Source organism: Notamacropus eugenii, chromosome 6 (genome assembly GCF_028372415.1).
Source record: "Notamacropus eugenii isolate mMacEug1 chromosome 6, mMacEug1.pri_v2, whole genome shotgun sequence".
Taxonomy (NCBI): Eukaryota; Metazoa; Chordata; class Mammalia; order Diprotodontia; family Macropodidae; genus Notamacropus; species Notamacropus eugenii.
The window spans coordinates 96,606,186-96,631,286 of record NC_092877.1 but is presented as its reverse complement, the minus strand read 5'-3'; the positions used below and the strand labels follow the sequence as shown (position 1 = coordinate 96,631,286).

The 25,101-nt window shown below is 34.6% G+C and overlaps 1 protein-coding gene across 9 annotated transcripts in view; it reads left to right on the top strand.

Annotated features, from left to right (window-relative positions):
• Positions 1-25,101, top strand: part of ATP8A1 (ATPase phospholipid transporting 8A1) — a 278,564-nt gene that overhangs the window by 63,923 nt on the left and 189,540 nt on the right. For 5 of the 9 annotated variants that reach the window (XM_072620615.1, XM_072620617.1, XM_072620613.1 and 2 more), the window contains exons 7-12: positions 2,041-2,114; positions 7,762-7,831; positions 12,685-12,812; positions 17,686-17,797; positions 20,491-20,656; positions 23,500-23,627. In XM_072620615.1, coding sequence (XP_072476716.1) covers positions 2,041-2,114; positions 7,762-7,831; positions 12,685-12,812; positions 17,686-17,797; positions 20,491-20,656; positions 23,500-23,627 — 678 coding nt within the window. Of the gene's footprint in view, positions 1-2,040; positions 2,115-5,136; positions 5,211-7,761; positions 7,832-12,684; positions 12,813-17,685; positions 17,798-20,490; positions 20,657-23,499; positions 23,628-25,101 lie in introns of all 9 variants that reach the window. The other 4 variants (XM_072620616.1, XM_072620614.1, XM_072620622.1 and 1 more) reach the window with 2 other exon arrangements.

Sequence of the window (25,101 nt, the reverse complement as noted above, 5' to 3'; positions counted from 1 at the left end):
CAAAAGGATATTAGGCTTTTTCCCAAAGACATTACACCAAAAAAAAATCTAGAAATATTGAGCTGCAGGCAGTTTTTAACATACCCACACATGATTGACATTTGTTTTATATGAAGACAAGCTTCCCTTTGCTTTAGGAATTTTTTTAGGAGCAAAATATAAAACAGACATAAGTCATCGTCTTTTCTTGGATGGTTAACCCAATTCTGTCTGAAAAAATAACCCAAAGGAATGAAACTTTTGGAAAGACAGTATATTCCAAAACCAAATAAAGAGAACAGAATCCAGTGCAAACTATGGGACTTGGTATTTTGAGTTGGTTAAATCTGCAGGAAAGGAAGATAGAAGTGAAAAATAGTTTCTTTAGAATTGAAGATAGTCACCACATCAATAATAATGAAATACACTAATTTTAAAAAAGGTTTAGTGTTTAAAATATAATAATCCTCTAATATTATTTCCCCATCTTATATCCCCTATTTTTTCCCATCTTATAAATAAACAAGCAGAAAGGTTTTAATTTGACTGTCATCCCAATAGATACCATTGCTACACATTGCTGTATGTATTAAATTAAAGACAAACTGGATGTTTGTGTTTTGAGTCCTTACTTCCTATTGAGAAATGTTCTTTTTTTCAGGACAAGAGCTTCTTACTGTGACTTTCGGCATCACTATTACTCATCATTAACTATGCTCAATCATTAACTATACTCTTCTTCCCAGGGCGCGAAGAGCTGCAGTCTGTTGTAATTGCCTGAGGTTGCCTGGGCTTTTTTTTTTTTAGTGCTAATGAGGAGGTGGTGGTGCTGGGCAGGTTCCACATCACTTCCTCTTTTTGATGCTGGAAAGGCCTTTGTATCACTTTTGAGCATCCATTCATTACAGGAAGAATCACAGAGGGCAATTCCTAAGGAAAATGATGTTCTACCAGTTTGTAATAAGCTGTAAATCGCCAAATGCGGTCTGACCAAATTTAGAAAATACTTTAAGGCTAGATAAATATAAATGCTAATTGTCTTTGGCTTTCACTAAACCAAGTATACAAAGCAATGTCCTAGCCAAAGACAGAAAGTAAAACACCTTCCTGGACGTAGTGACTTTGCCACTGTGCAGACAGTGCTCTCACAATCATTGCTAAAGTCAGGTTAATTTGAAGTGGAGAGCTGCAAGTGGGAAATGGAGGTGGGGAGTGAGGATGACTTGTGACTTCTCATCTCTCCTTCCAGCCTGTGTGAGGCAGTAAGACTACAGAAACAGTAGCTCTTCTGTGAGCTGCTCTAAGTACATGTCCACTCTTTAGTGTGCCAAGTTTTATCTCTTGAAATGGGCACAGATGTGTAATATTTATGTGTATGCACATTGTATATAATATACATATTGTATACATTTATATATATATATGTATATATATATATATATACAAAACTTGGGAATAATTGTTTAAACTGTTAGCACCCATTATCATAAAATATTTGCCTACTTCATGGAAGGCACTGGGGATGTACAATGAAAAATGACACATTCCCTTCCATTAAGAAAATTATTCTACCCAGGGGAATAGGGAAAGGAGACAAAGTTGGATATCCTTCATTACATCTTTGTTTACCAAGATAAACATAAATTGATTATATTAGCAAGGGACTACTATAAAATGCCATTTCTGGTGCTATTTCTTTTCAGTTTTATTGGGACTTTCCTAAGGAATATTCTTGAGATTCCATTTTAGAATTTTCTCCTGGTTTGAGATAGATATAACAAGGTGATGAATGATGAGACTATGTAGATTTCACTAAATTCATTTTATTAAAGAAAAATTAGATGAAACATACTAGAGGTGATAAGAATGGATGGTCTGTCTTGGTGACAGCCTATGCATAGTATTCAATCATTTCCATTTTATATTCCTGGTTGTATATCATCTTGTGAAATTCAGTGGTTGTTAGGGATTTTACACCTTCATATACTTAACCTCAATGGGATATGTATTCATAACTATACTCAGTTACAGATTATTAACCAATTCCCAGTTTTCTTTCAGGTAAATGTTGGAGATATAGTTATAATAAAAGGCAAAGAGTATATACCTGCAGACACTGTACTCCTGTCATCAAGGTAGAGATACCTACTGATGCTCAAACAGTGTAGAGGCTGGTTTCTCTACCCTGCAATGAATCTTTGATTGCTCCAAGGAAATAAGGAATAAACAGAAGACTTTTTAAACCTCTCTAATGATTTTAATTTTAGTATTCAAATTTAATTTAAGTATTCAAAAATGTTTGGGAAGTCAAAACATTTTACTGCTTATCATATAGAATAAATGATAGGTCCTATACTTTTAAATTTCAAAGTTAGAATTACCTGTAGAAGCCATACTCAGGAGCAGCGGTGCTCTAGGACTTCTGCATGGATTTTTAGCCTCCTTCAATTTTCCTATCATTTATTTTAGGTAATACATGGATTGTGCTGTTTTAATTTATTCTTAGTCAATTTCTTAATGGTACATTCATATTCTTTTGCATTTTCTTGATGTTTACAGTGGGATGGTACAGGGAAAAAGTGAAACCATTTGAAATGGTTTATTCCCCCATACACACTGAAAAATACGTTTTTTTCCTTCTGTGCTTTTCATGTCAGAAAAGTGAATCAAAATAATTTTGTATTACTTTGTCATTTGTTTAAGATGCCCATGTATTACAATTGGAATTCCAAATATCAGATGATTTTATTCTTTATAAAATATAAACTTTAAATGATTTTGTATATAAAAGCTATAAAACTAAACATAATAATTAATTTTTAAATAATTTAATACTTTAGAGATTGTTTATCTTCATTTCCTTGGACAGTTTTATTTATAAAATCCACATTCATAATGTGGAAAGTGCACTTTTTTCAAAATCTATTTAATCAGGTCATTACTTAGAGTGACTGGATTTGTGATGAGTTTATGGAAAATAATTATGCTGACAAAATTTTTCAAGACATTTACAGGAGTAACTGGATGAACTGTTCATGAATAATTTCAGTATTGAGGGGTTTTTTTTAATGGTTTATATTTGTTTATATCTCAAAAGGAAGAAGTTTTATTTCTTAAACTTCAATCTGTTTTGAAAGTAATGTTTTGCCTCAAGAATGTTCCAAATCATAACTAAGTCATTCAGTTACTTTAAGTAGTTTCTGAGTTTACACACTTATTATAGATATTCCAAGTAGCCAGTATTCCCAAACCAGAAAGACCTGGGTTGAAACCCTGCCTTTTCTGTGTATTGGCCATATGACAAGGGGCAAGTCACTTAATCTTTCAGTACTTCAGGTAACCCCAAGTGCCTTCCTAAGACTGCAGGTTATACAAGGACTAGGAATTCCCTATATTGTGGTAAAATTAAGTCTTTTCACTCAAGCAGGTAATGACAAAAATGAATGACTTATTTTTTAACTTATTAACTATTTAACTTCTGTTAAATTAATTTTGAATGCTATGTTGTTATTTTATGCCTGTTTTGAAACAGGGTAGTAATATGGGTTCTTCATTTGTGTATTTTTTAATAATGTACATTTGTCTTCAGGCTCCCTGAGACCATCCATCTATCTTATAAAGAAACACAATATAATTATTGAATCGTAAATCATGTTCAGGATTTGTTTTTATAAACCTTAAAAAACAGGTTTCTTTTGTCATTGTTTTTGATGTTATGAGTTTCTTTTTCTTTTACTATAATCAAAACAGCATTATTGGAGAGTTAGAAATAATTGACTTTCCTCTTATTATTAATTATTTTTATATAATTAGCTCAAGCAATGAACATTGCTATTCATTAATTAGTGCAAGACACAAATCTATCAGGGTGATACTGATAACAATGCCTTCCTATATTTGTAAAATTCTTTGTTCTTTTTCAAAAAGTTTTGTTTGTTTTTTGTAACAACCTGCAAGATGCATAGAGCAGGTATTACCACCACTATTTCAAAAAAAAAAGAACGTCAAAGCATGAGAAATTTAACTGATTTGGCCAATGTAACAACCCACTTACTGAGAGAGTGGGAACTACAATGCCTACCTGCCTACCTTCCATTTGGTCCATTGTAGCACACTATTTAAAAAAAAAAAAAGTGTGGACTAACACACTTCTAAGTGATAATGGCGATGATCATTATGATACATTTTTAGCATTTAGGGTATTTTATATTCCAGATTTTTAGCTAAGAATTATCTTATATGGTGTCTCTTCTGTGAGACTTTTGTGAGAGTTTTGCTAGGTGGTATTTTCATTTTAATAAAGAGAGCAGAAAATCATGCCATAACAATCTTTGCTTTTTAAAGAGAAGAATATACTGATGTTGATTTTCACATCGTATTAATGAGCACTGATATTTCTTAAATTATCTGATAAATGCCTTTTAGTTACTAAAGCTACTTTTTAGTTACTCAAACCCATGAGAAGGAAGCTTCAGCAACAATGGTCAACTAGCTGTATTGCTAGGCTGGGCCGTTTTATTGCATTTGTTTGAAAATTGATTCATTGGCCCATAGAGTTATTTCCTACATCATGTTGCCCAGTGCTCTTAGTTGGGGAAAAGAAACCCTTACATTTCTGATTTTCTACCCCTTCATCGTCTGTGTATACAACTTTGATATTAACATGTGGTAGTTAGGTAATTAATTTCTAGTGTTGAACTCTGTTTAAAAAGACATTAAAATATTATTTCTAGAAAAATGTTTTGAATAAGTATTTGCTGAATAGATTGCATAAAAATGTAAGTTTTCTCTTTAAAAATATTTTCAAGCCTTAACAAAAGAGAGAGATTTTTGAATAAAATAACTGTTGGAAGCCATAGTTTTGTTTGCTGGAGGATATTAACAAGAGAGAATAAACATTTGTAAACATGGTTATTTATTAAACTGGAGACCTAGATTTGCAAATAAGTTATACAACTGAGTAATTTTTTTGAATGCTGTCCTAATCTTTTTGGACCTGATTAAAATAGATTTTGAAAAATTTGCCTTTAGACATTTTTATTAACATGTATTGTTTTATATAATAATTTCAAATTTTCTGTCTCTTTTGTCCATTTATGTTTTTTTTCCTGTTACTCATTTTTTTCTGTTCTAATAATTTCAAACTGGGATGTGTAGGTGGCAGTAGGGGAAATAGTGAGAGTGACCAATGGGGAACACCTCCCAGCAGATCTCATCAGTCTTTCTTCAAGGTTAGAATGAACAAGTTGCATAGGAAATGTGTATGTGGGTCCTCACACCAAATTAGAAGAGTCTGACCCAGTGTCATTGGGTAGTGTTTCACTTTGAAGCACACAAAAAAATTTCTTTTCTTAGAAATGGACACTTTGCAGATGTTCTAAAGGCGTTTAATGAACATAATTGAAGATGTTTGGTCACTTTTTGACCCTTGATTGTGCATATCAAACTCCTATTGGATTCAATAAGAGTCTCAAGCACAACAGTAGAAGTATATTTGTGATTTATTTTAATTTTATATAAAATATTTGTATATGTCTATATTTAAGAACACATACTAAAGCTTTATTCTTGCTTCTTTAGGATTATTGAGTAAAATGACATTTAGCTAAAGAAATTTTTGTGAAAGAAACTGTTGTTGGAAAACTACAAGAAAAGTTTGCATTTTGCTTTTCAACTTTCTTTTAGAAGAAATAAATGCTTCTTTATTTTTTTACTGCTTGAAATTTTTGATAAATTACTCCTAAAGGAATTACTCTGATATTTAAGGTTTTATGACATTTGTAGAGGACCCCCTGCACAAAACTAAATGTTATACATTTTGTACTGCATGCATTGGAATTATTATCAACACGTTCCTTGTGACAAAAGTGCACGTTCCTGTGATATCTTTCAGCTATATCCTAGTGTCTGTCCTGTGACTGCATCTTGTTTCATTATTCCACTTACTAATCACAAAGCCTGCTTTGCTTTTCTGACTGTAGTTTGTGTTCTGGATGTCCTCATAATTTGCTATAATTATTATTATCTAGCATGATTCTTTATCTGAAACATCTTTGCTGCCTTTTCTGAGTGCTACCTTTTGAAAACTGCTTTGGTAATGGGCTGTCTTCAGTGGTTAATGAAAATGTCATGTGTTTTGAGTGTGCATTTGACTTGATCTAGTTGAAACAAAAGTTGTCTGTTTAATTTTCTTGAAAGAAATGGTTATTTTTGAGAAAGAGAGAGAGAATACGTAGGGAAGGAGAGAAAGATTACAATAGTATGAGGAGGATGTTCTCCTTTGAATGTCAAGTGGCTTTGGACAATCAGGAAAATGTTCATGCTTTCCTATGACAATATGGCATCCATGTTGCTCAATTTAACATTTGGTATCTTTCCATTCTTCCATATTTTTAATCTGTGTTTGTGATTCTTTAATGAATTGTGTATTTAACACTTTCACATAATAAAGTAACAGATTGACCAATAGCTTAAAAAAACTCAATTACCATTGTAATGGTAATGAAAAATAAATTGATAAAGTGAAAGTATAGACATAATTAATGCTTTCCTATGGAATATAAGTAGGCGTATTTATGAATTTAAAAGAATGTGAAATTATTTAGTTGCCTTCCAAAATTACTATATGAAATAAATCTTTGTGACATTTGATTAACACAACTTTTTATTCATGTCTTGAGGACATAAAAAGCTAAATTTCCATTATTGAATCTTAGTGTAACTTATTTATGAAATTGGAAATTGATTAGGGCATTCCAGATATGCCTGACTTACCAGACTATCTAGTTAACTGTGTATTAACTTCTTTCTGGAAGTTGTGAACACAGCAAAGCAATAATTCATCTAACTTTGATAGAATTTTAGTATATTTGCTAAGAAAACTTGTTTATTAAAGATAATTAGAAAATCAAATTCATTACTCAACCAACTGTTAAATAGATCAATGTGATTTTTGAATGCTTCCTTTTTCATTTCTGGGCATGAAAAAGTAGAACTTCCAGGTTTGTGTATATTATAGAGAAACTAGATACAAAAAAAAAAAATTCAACTAAAAAATAATTTTAATACCTTGTTCTTCCTCTCATCCCCCATCTTGGAAAATGGGGCTTTTTTCAGGTAAAAAAATAAAATAAACCTTACAAAATGGCAGAAGAAGTAACAGAAAAGCATATATATGCCCACTTTTACTGAGAACAGTGTTCATTCATTTGACCTATGTTGATTCTTCTGGAGACAGTTACGTTAGAATTAATATATTCATTTTCTTCATTACTTAAAAAGTGTTTTAAAAGTACAAAGGAAACAATCTAGAATGTTCTAATCAATTTCTTTCATCAATGATAATTCAAGCTGTCAAGATGAATCATACATTATATTCTGAACTAACAATAAACCTTGACACAAGGTTAGTTCCTTCCTTATGTATTAATGTCTATGCTGAACCTATACATGGTGAGCAAAGTGGACTATAGAATGATAGACAAATTCATCCAATTAGGACATCTTTCAGATAAATACTGATTGCTGCAGCCAAATTCCTTATGAGATAGAAAAAGCTCTAGTCCATTAGTTTCTCATGTATCGACAGACACAGAATCTGAGACTTGCTGTTCAAATTGAGCTGTTATATGTAAAAGGGAATTTTTATATTTTACTTCTGTATCCTAGAGAGAAGATAAGTTTTGAGACTTCATGAGTTGGAACATTATATAATTGATGATTGCTCCTGTGATTTTTTTTTTTTTTGGCTAAATCTTTGTGATTTTTAATTTTAAATAACAGTGAGCCCCAGGCCATGTGTTACATTGAAACATCCAACTTAGATGGTGAAACTAACCTGAAAATACGACAGGTAAAATCTCGTTTTTTTAAACATCAATTGTAGTTCTATCAAGCAATATTAAAAATTTATTTTTTTCCATGTTTCTTCAGCTTAAATATTCATTAAGCACCTACTATGTATGTGCCAAGTACTATGCTAATTGATGGAGGAGATGCTAAGATTAAATTAGTCTGGGTCTCTGCTGTCATGGATCTTATGGTTTGGAGTATGTGTGTGTGTGTGTGTGTGTGTGTGTGTGTGTGTGTGTGTGTATGCGTGCTTGGATGTGCACAAATGTGTTCCTATGTGTTCGTGAGACCTAGGAGAGAAGTACGTCAGTCAGTTAATAAACAAGAATTTATTAAGTACTGAAGATAAAAAGAAAAAGCCACACAGAATTCCTACACTCTACATATGGAGAGAGATAAGCTATGCACAGAGATTTTTATGTACTTTTGAGAGAATGTTGGTCATTTGTCAGAACTAATTTTCCTGGCTTGAACATTAGTTTACTCCTAAAAAAAACCATAAAAATTTTTTGAAATTACAATTTCATATCTTAGCCAACTGGCTAACAGTAGTATTCTTTTAGTGATGTTGTTTGGTTGCCATTATGGAATTGCCAAAGTCTTTAAAGTGTTAAAGGTTAAAGTCACCTTGGGCATGAACAGGCTGTAGCATATGCCAGTTAAGAATTGCATAAAAGTTAAGATTGCATAAAAGGTCCAAAGGATTTCATCCTAGATGTATTAATGAAAAAGAAGGTGAGCTGGTCATGTGGCAAGATCAAAATTGCAGATGGGACACTTCTTATACTCCACTGGCATTCAGTGAACATCAGATGATCTAAAGAAAAGCTCCTCCAGGAGCTCAATTCAGTGAAGAAGAATCTGTATTGGCTGTGTATAAGATATATATACACACGTAACTCACAATACACAATGAAATATGATAAATGCATAATAGAGGAAGAAACTAAGCACTTGTTGTTTGTTACTGTGAGAGTGGGTGAAATGATTAATGAAAAGAGAAATCTAAAATACTGAATAAGACAGACAGGATCAAAAACATTCTTGTCAGACTAGAACAAGTTCTTGACCTGGAAACTATAAAAATTTGGATAGGAAAAAAATTATATCTTTCAATATAATTAATTTCTTTTTAATCCTTTATAATATGCATTTAAATATATAATGTTCATATTATTTATTCTGAGAGAGGCTCCATAGGATTGGCTTGACTGGCAAAGTTTAAAAACCTAGAAATCCAGAGCACTACAAAGAATCTAATGCAATGAAATTCAGTAGGTTTAAATGTCAAGTTTTATACTTGGGTTCAGAAATCCAACTTCTCAGGTACAGAATAGAGTGTGAATGTGGTGAGGCATCAGTTCATCTCTGGGGATTTGAATAGAGTCCTGCCTCAATATCAATCAACAGTGTGATGAGGCAACCAAAATATAAGGTTAATGCAGTCTTCGATTGCACAAAGAGAGTCATTAGCTTCTGGAATAAGGAGGCAGTCTTCTCTCTGTGATCTGCCCTACTCAGACCACATTTTGAGTATTGGGTTCAGCTTTGAGTACTTTGGTTTAAAAAGGATGCTCATGGTGGGCCACATAATAGGCATTTAATAAAATTCTTATTGATTACTGGACTGGAGATTATCCAAAGGAAGGCAGGCATGTGAATGGCCTTGAGTACTTGTCTTATAAGAATCAGTTGAAGGGATGGATTGGGCATGTTTAAAGAAGAGACAAGAAGATAAGAGGAAGGAAGGAGGAGGACATGATACTCATCTTCAAATATTTTCAAAGTTTTCATGGGGAAGATGAATTAAACTTTCTCCATTTGACCCCAGAAAGTATTATCCGGAGGAGTGCATAGAAGTTGGAAAGACAGTATCAGAGGAAAAATAACTTCATGACAGACATATCTAAAAGAATGGGTAGCTTTGAGAAATTGTGGATTTCCTCCCATTGGAATTCTTCCTAGATTGGATGGCTGCTTGTTATGTTAATAAAGGTGATTCCTTTTGGTTAAAGGATGGACTAGATGGTTTCTAAAGTGTGTTCCTGCTCTGTAGTCTGTGACTCCCTAAATTAGGCAGTGATTCATGGGTGGTCTGATATTTGAATTGGATCTTAACAGTTGGGTAGAATCTTAACAAGTGAAGAATCCAGAAAGAGCAATGAACAGCTTTCTTGGCATAGGAAACAATTTAAATAAAGGCACAAAGTTTAGCTATAAGATGAGGTTTATCTTAAGAATTAGTTTGACCAGGTACATGGTGGAGTGACATGAAGTCAAAGTGGAAAAGTAGGGTGGTTATCAAATTATAAATGATCTTGAATGACAATTGGCTAAGGAGTTAAAAATTTTATTGGATAGGTGATAGGCAGCCATTAAAGGATTTTGAATGGAAGAATGATATGATCATATCTTTGAATAAAGAAGTTTACTCTCCAAATGATATGAAGATTTAATTAAGTAGGAAAGAATCTAGGAGGGATGGTTATTAAATTAATCCAAACAGATGATAATGAAATTTTATGCTAGGATGGTTGCAGTGAGAGAAAAGACAAAGGGGCCAGATTTGAAAAAGGTTTTGGAGGTACAATGGACAAGACTTAATGACTTGCAGAGAGGGAAAACATTGCTGAATAATGGAGAGAGGGTGGGGAAAGATAACATGGTTTCATATAAGGGTAACTGCATGAATGGCAGTGCCACCCAAAAAATAGAAAAGCCAGTAGGGGAACAGGCTTTCAGGAAAAGAAAATAAACATAATTTCTAGCAGTTTGTGACTGTAAAAGAGACAAAAATAGGGCCAAGGACATAATGAATATTGAGAGGTGAGGAAGAAGCACTAAAAACAATTAAAAGTACAGTTGGAGAAGTAGGAGAACCATGAGAATATAGTGACATCCGAATGTATGAGAAGATTGAAGATGGAGGAAAGGCCTTTGGATTTGGCAATAACATCATTGGTGACCTTTAAGGAAAAATATGAATAGTTGATTATTGGTCAATAAATTGACCATTTGCCAATGGATGGTAAGTATAAAAGCCAGATGGTAAGGGGTTGCTTAGTAAATGGGGAATGAGAAAAGAGGCATTAAGACCTGTTCTGGGTATTTTTTCCCAAGAAGTTTGGCAGTTAAAGAAAAGCGCCAAATGGTAGTTTGATGTAGAGGGTTAAAAAAGAGATAGAGAATTCATTAATTCATTAAGCACTCTGTAGCAGGCATTTTGCTAAGCTGTGAGGATACAAAAACAAGATGATCCCTGCTCTCAAGAAGCTTCATAGTGGAAAAAGATAGCATATGAAAGGAAAATAAAAAAAGGAGATCTGTAGCTGGTATACAATGGAGCATACTTCAGAATGAGTCAGTAGGGAAGTGAGTATCTTCTAATGAGAGTTTAAGGAATTCATCATTTTAGAAAATTCTAGTAGGTAGGAGTCAGTAGAGGACTGATCGACTGAAGATATTTGAGAAGGAAGGAAAGTTCCAGAGGAGGTAAAAGGGAATCAAGGACTAGATATAGAAGATAGCCTTACCAAGGAGTAGGACATTTGTGAAGTTGGCATCTGGGAGAGTAGAAGTTTATGGTAGTGATAAATAACTCCAAGGTTGGAGACTGGAAAAGTAGAGAAGTAAGGGACAGATATTGTGTGTGTGTGTGTGTGTGTATGTTTATGGAGGGGGGGGGGGAATAAAGGAAATATGATTTCAGGAAATTCATTCCCTGTGGTTTTAGTTTAGTTGTACATGTGTTAGTTAGTTGAGCTAATTGAATTAATTTCCCTCCAAAGTTTTAGGTAGGGAGTGATTCCATATGACAGTGTTCATATCTTTATATTATAGGTTAGTCATTTTTCCTTATGCAAACAGATGACTTTACCTTCTGAAGAATTCTCCTGTTATTAAAATACCAGAATATATTTAGAATAGTCAATCACCATTATTTTATAGTTGTGTAAAGTTTAAAAAATACTTTACATATGGTGTCTCTTAACTGTGCATTATATCACAAGTTATTGTGTTTATTACATGTCTAGCACATAGTATGCATTTAATAAATGCCTTGTGGTCAGTGAAAATACACTGGTTTTGAAGTGAAAAAAGTCAGTTCCTTTGTGTTAACCAACCACAAGAAGTTAAGATGAACAAAATAGATGGATGATTATTTCCAAAGAAGCTGTAAAATAATTCACTAAGTTCGGGAAGAAGTTTTCATTTTCTAACCTATAGTATTCCTACTTTCTGAGTCACCACTTCCACTGGCCCCCTGCATGTAAAACATCTGGAAGTTGTGACGAGGCAGGTTTGGAGATGAGAAGCATAATTGAAATACTCATTCAGATAATTGGTTCCCTAGGGTCTAGGTGAGCTGTGAAATTTGTAACTTGGATGTTAGTGATTTACTAAAAGTAGAATAGCACTGAACACCTGCGTTCAAATTGGTAGAAAGAGAGAAAGATAAAGTAAGCAGTTAGCCAAAGTTGTTTCTGGGAGGAGAAAATGCAGTGGCAATTTGGGAGCAAAATTCATTCTTAATCAGTCTGAGAGAACATGCCCACTTTCTTCTAGAATTTAACCTTGAAAAGAGAATTATCATACTCACACCCTAACTTCTCACCACTGTGCCATCCTCAGTACTGCAAATTTGTTACCTTATACTTCCACTTTAAAAAATTATGTCATAATTGAAGTCTATATAAGTATTCACCCCAATCAATATTTGGACTTGGTTTACAATGAAGTTGAAGAAAAAGTTTTGACTTTTTGTCCTCTTTCAAGATTGAAATAAATTCTAAAGATTATGCCTAAGAATTAATATGGTCAGATACGATTAACTTTTCTTTCTTTGTAAAACAGGGTTTGCCAGCAACCTCAGAGATTAAAGATATTGACAGTTTAATGAGAATATCTGGCAGAATTGAGTGTGAGAGTCCAAATCGGCATCTTTATGATTTTGTTGGCAATATTAGGCTTGATGGACATGGGTACGTATGATCTATGTTCAAAACTATTTACTTTATAAAATAAAGTACAGGTTTTTAAAAACTTATGTTCCCACTGGATTGTGTTACATATGTGAAGCTTCACCTACAAATCTGATTAATTATTAATATTGACATGTTAGCTTCCTTTAAAGCCTGTTGTGAAAATGCATTGTCTAGGGTTTCTTTGGTTTTTTAATAATTCTATTATGTAGGTAAACTGATGAATAGAGGCTCGCCAATGCTTATAATCTAATAGCATTATACCCCCAGAGGTATGTCTATTGTCAGTTAAATCAGAACCAGTCAGATACTTTGTGACTGTCACAGTCATGCCAAAGTATAATCCTACCGCACCTTTTCCTCCTGGTGATTTTCAGGGACCCCCAGAATGTTCTTGATAGATCTTGACTTAGGCCTGTATATAGAAGGGTAGTGGTAATGGGACAGTGCAAAGTGATGGGATCTCAGATTAGGCTTTCCTCATTTATGGGGCTATCCTGAGAAGGTAGAGTATCTCCCAAGAAAGAGGTTCCAAATGATTCCAAATAAATTTCTTAGACTCATAGCATCAGTTCTGAGATCTAATAGATACCGTTGACTCTGAATGTGCCATCATAGCTATAGTTCTAAGGTACAAATAAATGAATGGATGAAAAAAATATTTATTAAATTCTTACTCTATGCAAAGCACTGTGTTAAGCTCTGGACAATCCCTGTTATTAAGTAGCTCACATTGTAACAGGAAGAAAATACTCACTGGAGATTTCAGCTGGAAGTTATATAGAAAGGCCCTACATAGAAGATGATAATGCAGCCTCTTTAATGATGTTTACATGGATTTGACTATATGTATGTTTCTGATGTTGAAATATTTGACAGTGCCAAAAACTCTGATGGCAAGAGCACTTTTCCCCAATCTTGAGTAGCTCTAATTGCTGAGGAGATTGGGATGGCAGTTGGTGTCGATGGTGGTGAGGATATTGGGTCCTTTCTCCACAGGAGTTGTTCCCTTGATAATGGCTGAGGGGAAAGTGAAGTATGGATTTCTGGATGTGTGTCATATACTCTGGGATTACTCAGCAACAGTCCCTTGTGTTGAGCCTTTCTTTTATTTGTGAGAAACAGTGGTGGACTTTGAAAAGTGCTTAGTGGTAGGACCATTCCCAAGGTTATACAATATTAGATCAAAATATGAACTCCAGACTCTGGATCTCCTTTTCTACATCAACATCTCTATGTTTCATTTTTTTTCCAGTATCATCAAGTTGTACGTAGAGCCACCTGCTAGCTAGTATTTGAACACCTAAGTTTAGCTCACAGTACTCTGAGGAATTTCTGCCAATACTTTCCATTCTGGTCTCATGTTTATAGTTGAACATGAGATGGCTTTGATTTGCCATGACTTTAATTTTCATTGAGAGCATAAAATTGATTTTTTGTGGTTTTTGAAATAATTTCAAGGTAATTTCCAAAATTCCATGCAGTGATTGCTCAGTAATATATGAGAGTTTTCCCCATACAAGGAATTGCAAGTGTGTGATGTCAGCCCTTTTCTGTTCTTGCCTGACTGGTACCCATATCCTTCTACCGGTTTCTCTACGTTGTTTTATGCCACTGAGGCCAAACCACCCCACTCTGATGCACTGCTCAGTATAAAATGTCTACTCATAGAATGTTTTTAAGGAGCTTATTCCATGTGAAAAAAATTGAACCAAAATTTTTAACCCATTGGTTTCTAAGACATTTTTAATTTTTCAAGGTACTTTCACTATTTAAAAAAAAAACCATATTTTGCTTTTAGGTGAAGGGAATAAGAGAATGAGCATTTAAAAGCACTTATTATATACCAGGCACTGTGCTAAGTGCTTTACAAATGTTATCTCATTGTACATCATCTTAGTTCCCAAGTATGTCCCTTCCTTTCCATTTTCTAAATAAGAAATTTTTAAAAGGAAAGAAAAAAAAAAACAGTTGAGCAAAATTAACCAACACATCAGTCAAATCTGGTAGTATGAACAGTGTTCTACAGCCGTAGTCTTCCATCTCTGCAAAGAAGGGGAAGGGCAGTACATTTTCTTTCTCATCTTTGGGTGCCGACCTGGTCATAATTGCACAATTTAATTTTTTTGTAATATAAGTAGAACATATCCCCACTCAACAGATGAAGAAACATTGACCAAGAGCAATTAAATGATTTGTCTAAGACTACTGCAGTTAGTGAAAGGACAAGGATTAGACTCCAAGTCTCTTAATGTCTTAAAACTGTATATATGCACATACACATGTATCTTCATATGTATGTTATAGAGAGAGATGTCTTGATTCTCACACTAAATGAAGCTTGTGCTTATAAATGTTATCATCATCCCCATTTTTAGAGACAAGGAAACTAGCTTAGAGAGTTGACTTGGTTGTGATTGAGTGTTGAAGGTGGGATATGAAGTCTGCTCTTCGTTGACTTCAAATCAGTATTGTTTTTACTCTCTCACTAGTCCATGGTATTGTATAAATTGATGGTGATAACTCTTCATGGTCTTATTTCCTCTTTTTTTCAATTTATAACCACTAATATATTGGCATTGACCACAAGTGTGGCTATTATAGTACTGTTTGGGGATAAAAATGGCAGCCCATGCATCTAAGTGTGACCTTTTGTGCTTTAAGTCCAACAACTTCAAAAATCTTCAAAACCTTTTGGAGTGGGGGGTGGGAGGAACCTATGTTGGCCAAGTATAAGTCATGTTTGAGCATCAGATTAGGGAGGAGCATAGGGAAAGATGGTATTTTCCCTTCTATGGCTTCTCCAAAAAGTGTGCTTTTTTGCATAAATACTCTAGCTAGTTCTCTTATTACTTTTTCCTAATCCAAATTGATATAGGATAATTTCCTTAGGTCTTACTTGTTTTTATGATGGTATGTAGCTTTATTTTGCTGGAGTAATTTTACAGGTCAGTGCTCTGCCCTTCCAATTAGTTGTGAACATAATTCACTGAATCAAAAGACATAACATCAGAGGTCCATGTGGAGTGATCTGTTTCTTCATGTGACCAAAATATGGCATTTAAGAAAATAATTTCTCATTGTTTATCCATTTGGTAGAACATAGATTTCTCTAAGTATCTATTAGCTTACAATGTTCTGGGCGTCAATTCCTTTGTCTGCTGCTAGCTGGCACTTAGCACAGTGCCTGTCACTCAGTAGGTACTTAATAAATGCTTGTTGACTTTACTTGACTGAGAAGTTCTACATTCTGAAGGCAATTACCCCTTGTTGGTTCAAAGATAGGTTTTTCTATCCTTCTCCCCTCTAAAAGCCACTCTTCTTCTTATTGGACTTCTTTTTGACTTTTTTTGGGGGGGGGGGATTCATAATATTTTTAAAAGCCAGTTACCCAGTGTTAAGAATTTTTAGCCATTTGATTTCTTCTACTAAATTCCCCTCCCCCTTTTTTGTCTTGTAAAAATGTTTAAGGTTCTGTGCTTCCCATTTCTACTCTTAGTCCTCCAGAATAGATGTGAAAGACACAACTGATCATTTGCCTAATTATTGGAAAACTGGTCTTCTGGATAATAGATTGTATTGACAGCTTTCACTTCTCTTCAGTGGGACTTGTTACAACTTAAAACATGTTTGGAAATCACTGCTGTAAGATAAGTTTGAATTAATCAACTCCCCAAAGAATTAAAGAAATAGGAGCCATATATATTCATACATCACTAGTTAGTTACTTCAGGGTGCCCCAAAATGGATGAATTTTATTCATAGGTAGGATTGGAAAGAGAAAAGAGAGGGAGGAACAGGTAGCATTGACTAACATGGGGTGACCAATACATGTTTTATAGGTAAGTGAAATTGTTTTTAAATCTAATATTTCTCAAGGTTTGTAACAGCAAGCACCCTAGCATACCCAGAAAGACCTACTAGCACAGGTTCTTTGATCTGCTTTACTAGGAAAGATAAGCTGTGTAAGGGGTCAACAGTCTTTTTTAATTACATTCACTAGTTCAGGGGAAAAGTCAGCACCATGAACCTCAGAGAATAGAAATATAAAGAAAATAAGCAGAGAAATAAAGACCGACAGGGCTCTGTACTGCCTGAATCAAAGCATTGTTGCTATACACTTTACATACATCCCTGCATCGAGAGAGTCTTTATATCTGAGCAGTCAGGGAGTCTAAACATACAGCTACTCAGACTCTCAAGCAGGGAATTGCAAGATCCTTCTCATAAGCAAGCCCCAAAACTTCCCCTCAGAGTATATATACACTTCTCAGAGCCAGAAAGCATCACAACCCTCATGACTCAGTGCCTAATTAGAAATTAGCAAAAGGTGTGGAAGCCTTCCCACAAGCAAGCTTCCCTTAATGGGCTCCACATGGTGCCTATAAATGGTTGGGGAAGATCTTAAATCCCATTAACACATTACAAGGTTGAAGAGGGATTTTGAAACATTTCTTTTTTCATTTTGAGGGGAAAACAAAGATGATGTCTAGATCCAAGTGTCTTAAAAGTCAAAGTAGTCAGATTCATTCCACAGAAGGGGTAAGTGTACAAGAGTTCAAAATATTCCATGTCAGTTAAGTATCAATTTGTGTAGTGAGGGAGAAATCATATAATAGTGGGAATAGGCAGGCTGAAGTCTGCCTTCCATGTTCTTCCTTATGTGTTCTCATGTACGAACGAGAGTAACTCCTAAAATGCTCGTGGCAAAAAAAATAAAAGTCATTTGGAAATCAGTTATGACATCAGGAACATAGAAGCCATTAGCTGTCGTAAGGGGGAATCTGATATTTTTACAGACTAAACAAAATGCTTTTTAAGAGTTTTAGAAGGAATAGACTTTATTATTGATATAATATATCCTTCGTGACAGAACTGTTCCCCTGGGAGCTGATCAAATTCTTCTACGAGGAGCTCAATTGAGAAATACTCAGTGGGTTCATGGAATAGTGGTCTATACTGGACATGATACCAAGCTAATGCAGGTAGGTCTCTTTTGAGTTGTACAAATTTTTGGTGACCTAGTTTTTAAATTTTATTTTGCACCCAGTTTCTAGCACATTTGTGTATGTTTATCCTTAAGCAGGTTATATTATTCTGTTATTTTAACTACCAGGATGAACTTTCCCCCTGTCCCAAAACATCATCATATGAACATCCTCAATATTTTCTGGATATCACTTTCTACATTAGCCTAAATGTTATTTAGTCAGGAAGACTCCCAAATACTACCTCTGGCACTAGGTCAAGAAAGATGAAAACTAAGAAATGATCATGAAATTTAGCAATTAAGAGATCATCAGTAATTGGAGAGAGTTATTTCATTTGAGTGATGAGAATAGAAGTCACATTGCAAAGGGTTGAAGAGTGAGTGAGAGGAAAAGAAGTGAAGACAAGATAGAAAGCTTTTGATAAAATGAGGAGAGATGTAAGACAATAGTATGAGAGGCTCTTGTCTATGTTTATCGTGTATTTATGATCTAGCGAGAGTTTTTGAAGAATGAGGAAAACTTGGGCATGTTTGAATGAAGTTGGAAAGGAACCAGAAGATGTTGAAGATTTGAGAGGATGATTGCATCTGCTAGAGAAGGAGGGAGAGTGTTGAACCAAGCACACATGTAAAGATGTTGACCTTGGCAAGATAAGCTACTTGTTTGTCAGAGACTGAGGGAAAGTGAGAAAAGTGGAGATGAAAGGGAGAAAAGTCCCAAACTGACCTTATAGTCTTTCCTCTGCAAATCAGCTCTCCCCTCTTCCAGGCTTCTTTCTCTTAAAGGCACTTCACTGCTTTCAGTCTCTCAAATAATGATTTTAGCATTGTCTTCAAGTTTTCATTCCTTAGCCCCTCCCCCCACATCCAGTCAGTTGCCAAATCTTGCCATTTCTACCATTATATCATCTCTCATATCCAATCCTTTTTTTTTTTTTGACTTACGCAGCTACCCACCCTAGTTCAGTTTCTTTCACCTGGATTATTGCAACTGACTTCCTATTGATCTCCATGCCTCATCTGTCACCACTCCAATCGATCTTATGCACTACTGCCAAAGTAATTTTCCTCTTGTGCAGATTTAACCACATGACTCTCCTACTCAGCCAGCTCCAAAGGTTTTCACTGCCTCTAGGATAAAATATAAACTTCTTGTCTTTGCTTTTGAACCTTGTTACCCCAACCTGTCTTTCTAGCATTATTAGATATTACTTCCCTCCTATATTCTGCATTCCAGTCAAACTAGACTTTCTCTTCCTCATATGTATCCCTCCCCCTCCTTTCTCCATAGTTGTGTACCAGCCATCCCCTTTGTGTTGAATGCACTCCTTCCTCACTTTATAGAATTCCTCTCCTCCTTCTTGAGGCAGTTCAGGGACCATCTTTTACAGAAAGCCTTTCCTAATCTCTCCAGTTTCTAGTGCCCTCCCTCCCAAACTACCTCCTAATTAATTGCCTTGCATTTATTTGTTTTTTATTATCTTTATCTTCTGCTTATACTCATATGTATGTCTCTCCCACTGGGATTGTTTCATTCTTTGTACTTTTTCGTTCATATCCCCAGCCCCTACAGGGCCTGATTGTAGTTGGTGCTTCATAAAGGCTTGTTAGCTGAGTAACTGATTGATTCATTAGGCCCATACTTCTTTAGGTTATAGTGATAACTGGGGAAGAAGATTTTGGAAACCTACAAAGGGTAACTCAGGCTAGCCAACTCAACATCTGTAAACTGGAAGTAAGTTAATATTAAGAGCCACAGAAATACTTAATGGTAAGCAGAAGCTAAGGAGAATGACAAATATCATATAGATTAGAGGTATCAAACTTAATGAGAAACGGGGCCTCTAATCTGTACCTAACAGACCCTCTGGGCAACGTATTGACTTAGTTTTAAAATATATAAAATTATCTGTGTTTTATTGTACTTTCATTTTGTTAAATATTCCCCAGTTTAATCTGGCTTGGCCTTATGCGTTCCATGTTTGACACCTCTGATGTGAATGGTAAAGGAGCAAGTGTCACCTGTAAATAGCTTTTGTAAACTAAACTTTTCATCCGTTAACAGAAATCTACTTCTCTATCCCCTGCCCTTCTATATTCCTTTGTAAGACTTCATAGAAAGTCCTTTTAAATGCTTAAAGGTTTGATGAGTTTTTTCTTAGGGACCAGGGGAAGGGAAGCTAAGGATTTATGGAGTGCTGGAAAGCAAAAAGAAATGAGGATGTCAGCTTGAAACCTAAAGGGGAGCACAAAGTAGCCAAAACCCAGCCTGGCACATGGAATGTATTGAGGTTGCAGGCATTCCTTTGGGGTATAATATAGGCACATATAAATTCAAAGGGAAGCATTTTATATAAATTTTACTTGGAGATACTTTGTTTATTTGTAAGGATTTTTATTTTACTCTTAAAGGTGTTGGATAATCATGATACGGGATTTGAGTTTGTGAGATAAGCTGTATCTTTTGTAAATAGATATATTTGTAAATAAATTGTAAATTTGTAAATTGTAAATTGTAAAATTGTAAATAAATAAAATTTCCCCCCACTTTATTCTAATGAATAATTTAAATCTCAAAGTACAGGGAAATATGACTTGCAGGGTTTATAAAGTATTATATGCATACGCACACAAACACTCACATTGTGAGAACTCATTTTGACTGCTTCTGTTCTTTTATCCCTGCAGAATTCAACAAGCCCACCCCTGAAGCTCTCCAACGTGGAACGGATTACAAACATACAGATTCTGATTTTATTTTGTATCTTGATTGCCATGTCTCTAATCTGTTCCATTGGTTCAGCTATTTGGAATAGAAGGCATTCTGGAAAGGACTGGTATCTCAATCTCAACTGTAAGTCTTAAAATAATTACCTCAAAAGGGGTTTTCTATGTGATGAGGATAATTTTGGTACTCATGTTTAAATGGTTCCGAACAACCATCTTTGAAGAGAATGGAAAGAGCTATTTGCTGCTTTTATGTGAATCCTTTTGGAACAGAGGACTCTCAGCTTATAAGAATACTAATTCTAGAATATCTAAATGGAATTCATTTGGCCATGAGCTGTGTTAAATCATGTACCTTCTCAGATCCAGATAATGAGATACTCATTGCATTGTGTTCCATAGTTTTTTCTTAAATTTTATTCAGAAATTTCTCAATGAATGACTATGGGTAAAACATCAGAGCACTTTAGACTCTTGCAAACATGCCCAGAAGGTATTCACTGTTTCTCAGTCCCTATCTTTGAGGCAATAGAGAGCTGGCTGTTGGAGTAGTAAGATCTAGACCTCAAGTCCTACCTTGGGAACACACTGACTTCATGACCTTGGACATGGCCTTTAACTGCTCAGTAACCCAGGCAGTTTAAGTTCCTCCTGAGTTCACCTCCTAGATCTTGAGAAAGTTTCTACATGGAGGTAACTCTCCATACTGAGAAGAAATCAGGTCCAGACTACAAAAAATCCTTGAGGTGTTCGGAAAATATTCCCATTGTTCCTGGACAATAAGTCTGATATAAAAGGCAAAGAGAAGCTGATTTTTGTTTGTTATAATGATGAAATTACTGGAAATATATTTTTAATCATTTATTTTTATAATTTTCATTTTTAAATGGAAATTTTATAAGAATACAAGATAGTTTAATAAATAGATAGGGATATACAGCAAATGAAAATTTCCTTTAAAAAGATTTTTTTTAAAGTAGGAAATTGCCCAGTTACCTTTAGTAATAAAAGCAGAGCTCAAGGAAGTTTGTATTTATGGCAATTACATTAATCATTTTGGAACTTCCAAGTATTTTACAAACTTTAAAACATGTTAAAAGTGAAAGTACTTTGACTTTAAACTCATGAGAGCAAATGAATTCTCTACAATTAATTGTTTTTCTGCTGAGAAGTATCATTAGAATAGTTTCCTTTAAGAACATTTATATTCTTTACTATTGTGAACTTAATGAAACACTAATGAACATTTCTAGTAAATGCTTTATAATTCCTTTTGATATGTATCTAGCTAATAAATAATTCTCACTCTAGAAAATGTAAAAAAAAATGCCATGAAACCTTTTAGAAAAAGACTAATTTTCTTTCTTTGCTTTATTACATTTATTCAGGGATACATGCCTTCCAAATCTAGTCTTGGAGTAATTGATTTGTTATCTTTATGTCATTTGTTATGCCTATATAGCCCTGGTGCTATTATAATTTTGTACTTATATTGTTTATAATTGATTGGGGGAAGCAGTAAATAGTATGTGCAAAAGTAACTATGACACAAGGGAAAGACTGGAATGAATGACTCTGTAAAGCAGAGATATGGGCAGAGTCTTCCAAGATTGAGAAGAGAGAGAGAACTTTCCCTGGCTCCTTCATGGAAGGCTTTCCAGAAGAGGTAGCATCTAAATTGCATCTTGAAGAAAGTCAAGGAATTTTGCTGATGAAGATGAGGATGAAATTTCAGTCTCAGAATAACATATTATTATGATGATAAGTGAACAGAATTGAAAGCTAGGGCACGGTGAGATCAGGGGCAAAGTCCATGGTGACTGGAATACAAAGGGTATTAAGATGAGACAAAGTTGGAAACCAAATTGTTCCAGCGCCTTTGAATGCCATTTATGAGCCTGGGATACTAGGAGGGTGATGGTGCCATTAGCAGAAATAAAAATATTAGGAGTAGAGACAGTCTTGGGAAGAAGATTATGAGTTACAGTCTAGATATGTTGAGTTTGAAGTGATGGAGCAATATTTACTTGAACATATCCAGGAGATAGTAGGAAGTATGCAACCAAAGTTCTAGGAAGAGTTTGGGAACAGAGGGTATGCAAATAGATATTGGGGAATTCACCTGCATGGAGGGGATAATTGAGGCCTTAACGTCACTGGAGTGGAAGAGCTTAAAGGTTCGTAACATTATGAGGTCTAAGGGAGCTCAGAAACCATTTAATTCAGTGCTGAATTTTTACAGATAAGGAAACTGAAGCTCTTGGAGAGGAAAAGGACTTGGCAAAGGTTATACAATAGTAATCATCAGAGGTGGAATTTGGACCCAGCTCCTCTGACTCCAGAGTCAGTATTCATCAAAGGAAAGAAAAGAAAGTTGGCCAAAAGGAGAGCCTAGTACATGCCCATGAGAAATACCCAGGTTTAAGGGGAGAAAGGAGGATAAGGACTTAGCAAGAGAAAGAAAGCTGGAGAAGTCAAAAAGGCAGGGAAATCACAAATATTCAGTGTAAATATGTGGGGGCGGGGACATGTGGATGGAATATTTTTCATTTTGATTGTTGACAAAGCAGAGCATTATTTATTTAAATCTGAGGGAAATATATACCATAGAGAGGTTGTTTTCTTTTTTTTAAAAGAAGCTCCTCAGAAGACCTTGTGTAAGATAACCCTCACTTCTGTGAGATTTGCACTTTCAAAACCACTGCTTTTTCCTTGTTGTCCAAGGACTTCCTGATTAGTAATGAACTTTGAAATCCTTGATAGTGCTTACCCTATCTTCGAATTCTTAAAGACTGCCAACAGTGTGAGCATTGATGCTGAAACACAACTCATATTTGAGGAAAAGGGACATGCATTAAAAATTGATCATTATTTATCTCACATATTAGAAGACAAATTATTTTCTTATTGAAGTTCTAAGCTATTTTACTTTTTGTCACCAGAAATAACTTTTATTCTCCTTTTTAATAGATGGTGGAGCTAACAATTTTGGACTGAATTTCTTGACTTTTATCATCCTCTTCAACAACCTCATTCCAATCAGCTTGTTGGTTACATTAGAAGTTGTTAAATTTACCCAGGCTTACTTCATAAATTGGGTAAATAGGATTAATTATTGTTGTTTATATCAATCTTGTATGTTGTATTATTTATCAAAAGACATTTGTTGCTTGCATTTTTTCTTACATTAGAAATTTTTTATTACAAAATATACATTCAATTTTGCGGTGACCTAAGGGAAATTTTATAAAATACATTGTACATGTGAAGGGAAACAATTTCATGCATAATTATTTCTTGAACCTATTATAACATTAAAAATATTTTGTTGTGTGCAGTCATTTGCTATACTGAACATTTATTCAGTCAGAAGTGTAATGTATTAAAAATTCAAGACTGTAGAATCAGTTACATTTTTAATTATTTTATTTAAAATGTGTTTTATTTATTTGCTCTCTTCACTTTTCTAGTCACATAATGTGTGATTCTCTTTCATTTTAAAATTTGAACTTTCAAAATATGACTTAAAATCTGGATTAAAGTACAATTGACTAAAAATTCCTAAACAAAAGACTGTCTGTGAATCTGTAACCCAGATACTAGATACATCTCGACCAATAACTAGCTCTATAATCATGGACAAATCATTAAAGTTTATTTCCTTGGACCTCAGTTTTCCCTTCTGCAGTTGAGGGGATTGGAACAACCTTTAAGTTCCTTTCCAACTTAAGATGATACGATTTGAGCCCAGTTTTGGTTAGTGAGCTTTGTACTGTGACCCAAGGCTGCAGACCATGGGCCTTGCATGTTATAGAGACATTCTTCTGCCTGTGAGAAGATTACTAAAAGAAATGTGGTTAAAACAACATGTAGCTCATTAATTGGCCTTAGATAGGGACAGGGCGGACCTGTTATTTCACTAGTATAGGAAACTAACTCCTTAGTGAGGAAGCTCCCTCTACCAATCCAGGTTGGTAGCTTTTCTGCAATTTTTAGTCTTAGAAATTTGTCTAGGGCACAGAGAGCTTGAGGACTTTCCCAGAGTCCCATAATTTCTGTGTCAGGGAACTGAACCATCATCTTCTTGGCTCTAAGGCCACTCTATATCCACTACACCAAACTATGTTTCTATGTTCATGGCACATATAGGGCATTTGGTAAATGATTGCTGGTTGTTTGATTGATAGATTTAAAATATATGTTCCCTCGGTAGTATCTCCACAAGTTTAGACAATAGCATTATTGTCCCCCTGCCCCCTTTTAACATTAATTTACTACTAAGTAGTGCCTTACTAGAGAGAACATTGAGGAATCATTTGACCTTTGAGAAGCCCAATTTGTCATTTTACCTCACCTTTTAGTATTTGGTCATATCTAGCGTATTGTATACACCAGAGTAGTTCATTCTTCCATAGTGAGGTGAATTTCAGCAATTTAAGTAAATTCTTTCATTTGGAGTTCTACGTAGTCTAAATTTTCATAAAGTTTGGTATTGAAATAAAATGATGGACATTCATTCATTGCCAGAATTTTTTATGTCGTTAAAATTAGTTGTTCCAATAGCAGTGTTGT